The 3,895-nt window shown below is 40.5% G+C and overlaps 1 protein-coding gene across 1 annotated transcript in view; it reads right to left on the bottom strand.

The window, feature by feature from the left end:
- Positions 1 to 3,583, bottom strand: part of clptm1l (CLPTM1 like) — a 9,199-nt gene extending 5,616 nt beyond the window's left edge. The window contains exons 1-6 of the mRNA XM_034892772.1: positions 3,289 to 3,583; positions 2,210 to 2,438; positions 2,011 to 2,105; positions 1,620 to 1,809; positions 698 to 885; positions 376 to 466 (exon numbers count right to left, since the gene is read on the bottom strand). Of these exons, the coding sequence (XP_034748663.1) occupies positions 376 to 466; positions 698 to 885; positions 1,620 to 1,809; positions 2,011 to 2,105; positions 2,210 to 2,374 (729 nt within the window). The 5' untranslated portion in view covers positions 2,375 to 2,438; positions 3,289 to 3,583. The remainder of the gene's footprint in view (positions 1 to 375; positions 467 to 697; positions 886 to 1,619; positions 1,810 to 2,010; positions 2,106 to 2,209; positions 2,439 to 3,288) is intronic.
- Between the last annotated feature and the right edge of the window lie 312 nt (positions 3,584 to 3,895).

Here is a 3,895-nt window from a genome sequence, read left to right as displayed (position 1 = left end):
CACACACACACACACACAACCAACCATACTCTTTTACTCTACGTTCATACATGTCCATGAAGTGACAGAGCCACATAATCTTATTTTATAGAGTCAATATTTTTAGACACATGATGGCCTCCAAATATTTGTTAACTATTATCTTCCATACGTTCTTTGGCTTTATTTTATTCTGGGGCAGAAAGTAATTCATGGCTGGGGTCAGTGGAAACAATTTATTAAGGACCTGGGTCATCATACCAAGCTTCTATCATTGGGTTCTAGTAGAGTCAGAGTTTGCATTTTCCTCTAAATAAGTTCAGTGAGAAATGCGCTTTTGAAAATTGACAAATCACCTAAATATCATTTATGGTGTATTTTATAATATTTTTAAATGTAAAAGCTTACCACGAGGTCCTTGACCCGATTGCTGAGCTCATCAACAAACAGCAGAGGTAGATAAACTATCTTCTTACCATTTTGGAATCTGAAATACAGAAAAACAAAACATCCCCTGATTCCTCATGATCCTAATGCCGGTCTGTGCCAATCATTAGCATAAAGGTATGCTTAAAAGAAACTGTCTGACATATGTTTGCCTAAATATACAGTACCAGTTTGCACTGTGTTTAACATTTACAGCCATTTTAACACCATCCCCTTTTTAATTCTCATAGGGTGTTGTATGTGTGCATGTATTCGTTGTCCATTGTCTTACACTCTGAGGTATCTGTGGACATCATTGGGCAGGTATTCTCTGTCAAACAGGAAGTGGTCGCTGACAATGTTGAGTGTCAGGCGAGTGCGCCAGTGAGAAACTGGGTGTTCGGCCTTGGAAGTGGGACCAGCGCCACCCCCTGCTGTAGGGTCACCATCACGTCTCTCCTGCAGGGCTTCTTTCTGACTCTGTGGGATCACGTAGACAAAGATATTTTACCCTCAAATCAAACGCCCGATTAGTAACTAATCTCTTCTGTATCTATATTGATAAGATATAAATACTACATGTTCTGCAGTTGAGCTAATTAAGTATTAGCAAATGTAAGTGGCCAGCTTAGTGAATAAAATAAGCTACAAATATTAATAACAATCTTGCAGAATAAAACACCAGCTACAAACGCCACTACTTTCTTCTGTGAGTTTTAAACATAGACTGTGCTCCGGTGCACTGCAATGCTCTCCCTTCTCTTCACTGAAGCCTCTATGTTTACAGGCTTGTGGTAATATGCAATGCGCTATAGGTGGCAAAAAAAAATGGCAGAGAATCCTGATATCTATTCTAATCTAAAAAAATTGTGATTCATATTTTCCCCATAAAAAAATGTCTCATAAACTCACAGGTTAGTTTGAAGAAGGAAACATGGAGGACCATACGTATTAAAAATCCAAATTTCAGGAACAGGAGTTGTCTTCTCCGCCCAGAAAACAAAAAAGGATAATAAAAAGAGCAAAACACCGTCTTTTTGAAGCGTGAAGGCTATTGTAGCTGTAATATACACTTTGAACTGTGTGGCACGAGAGAGTTGATTGCGATATATGAGCTCAACACTAGATGGGAGAAATTCCTACACATTGGACCTTTAAGCACCTCCCCCTGCCCTGACACACCCTTTACTCAAAAAATATAAACGACTCAGTACCTGTGTTTGATCCTCGCCAGATATCAAAGAGATTTCAGGCAGTTTAGGGACCATGTATGTGGTGAGCTGAGCCACCAAGTGGACCTGTTGTGGATCCTGCCACGGAGTGACGCCAGCTTGATGGACAAATATCAGCGCATATAAAGTTCCATTGTTGCGGGTCTTCTTAGGAAGGGAGACGTTTACTATCCTGGAGGAAAGAGAGGGTAAAAGGAAAGAATATGAAAGGAAGGAGGCTATTTTTACACAGATATACTGTATATCAGAATAGAGTGTGTCTATGCATGCATCTGACTTAACGAATCAGATCTGAGGACAGAGACAACTCATTTCTTAGGCTTCTAACAACTTTTTTCTATTCAATGTAAAAAAAGGTAGGAGCCCCACCAACCTCTCAAACTTGCTCTTGACATCAAATTGTTCCTCTTTGTAGATCAAAGTATGTCCTCCCTCTGCATTGGGCTGCAGTGCAGTGTAGATACTCAACTACACACACACACACACACAAATATATATTTTTACATTTATACAGTATACTACGCAAAATCAAAAATGAGCAGTGTTCCCATCCTTCCTCCCACATTACTGACCTGTAATTTTGGGTTCCCTGCCAAGAAGGGTGTGATACAGTTGTCACCTTTGGGGCTGTCGCAGGGTTTAGTGTACACTATCCCGTACATTACCCAACAGGTGTGGAGCACGTACACCACAAACACCCCCACAATCACAGTGGTGAAAGATGTTTTAAGGAACATGATGCTAGTTTGGTCTTCTTGTCACGTCGTGTCCCTCGGTTAGCTGAGAAGCAGGGCCATATGTCTGCAAATGAGAAGTCATAGATAGAAAGCTGGTGCGTAGTATGGCGTTTTTCCAAAAAATTCCTGCTGACTGTTACATATTTCATTCCAAGACCATTTCTATGCTACTTTTACAGACTATACAACAAGATTTGGGGGTTTGGCTTGCAGTAAGTGTTTATTAAATTCATCCAAAACGTGTTGGATGGGAAGTGAGACCAGGACTTTGTGAAGACCAGTCAAGTTTTTCACTGCTAACTAAAATATGTCTTTATGCACTTGGCTTTTAGCATTGTCATTTTGAAACAGGAGGTGGCCTTCCCCAAGCTGAAATTGTGTTTCTCGGAAATAAGTTTGACAATGTGCTTTTAATGCATTAAACAACACCTTTTGTATTATTGTCAAAGCAACAATAGGACAGTGTTGCTCAAGATCAGTTAGCCAGACCTTACTCATCCAGCTATAATACACTATACAGACAGCCTGACATCTAGAAAGAACACTAGTTGGTGGGTGACAAGATTATAGGCCTGACATTATCTGACTTTCTGTGAATCCATTGACGAGTTACTTGCAGAGTTGTCACATGGTTATTTATTTGCCGACGATTACGGTAAATAGCCACCAGTTATTATCTGGTGGCTGTTTACCACCACCTGATTAATAAGGTAGGCCAGAGCAAATCTTAAAACCTTTCATTTACTTGAACTCTAAGAGCTGTGAAGTCCATCTGATTGCTTCTCTAGGGTTTTGCCAGTCACGATTAAATGATTTGTTTTCTGGTGTTTCTCGAAATCTGATGCCAACAACTCATTTAACAGAGCGTCAGTGTTCAAATGAAAGTAAAATTCAGATGTCAACGTTAAACCTACCGGTGTTTAATCTGGCGGGCTGTCAGTGACAGGAGTCTCTCAGCAGATCTTTACAGATCCTGCCGGGTGGTTAGACGCGACGGCATCGTTTCTTCAAAATCATCCACCGTTTTTGGCTGAAGGCATCTGCTGTCTACTCGGCTGGCCTCCCCATTCAGGAAAAAAACGGATCTGACCTAAAAACTGCCAGCTGAAAGCGTGAGTGCTGAGGGACAGAGTGATCTCTATGGCTCTGGTGAGGTGGATCTAAATTTCCCATAGAAATTTCCGCCATTCGCTTCCTGGTTGAGTTCTTTTACGGGATTTGGGGAGATAACGCGAGACTTCACGACTATTGTTTTGTTTTCTTTCCTTTTATTTGTTACCGGTATTTTTCTCTTCATTTTGCGTTCTGCATATTTTTTTGTATCACTTAAAAAAAATAATCAATTCAATTGTCAGTAAGTTACATGTTAAGATTGGGGGGGGGGGGGGGGGTTATGATAGACCAAATGCATGTAGGTATTGATAAATGAATGACTTTAGGCTAATTATTTGGATGGATTATTGGGTGAGATCTATATGTACTGGTAACTAAGGTGTTTTGGCATGTCTCATGGAAGGAGCC

The sequence above is a fragment of the Etheostoma cragini genome, chromosome 14 (genome assembly GCF_013103735.1).
Source record: "Etheostoma cragini isolate CJK2018 chromosome 14, CSU_Ecrag_1.0, whole genome shotgun sequence".
Taxonomy (NCBI): domain Eukaryota; kingdom Metazoa; phylum Chordata; class Actinopteri; order Perciformes; family Percidae; genus Etheostoma; species Etheostoma cragini.
This window is presented reverse-complemented; position numbering and strand designations above follow the sequence as displayed.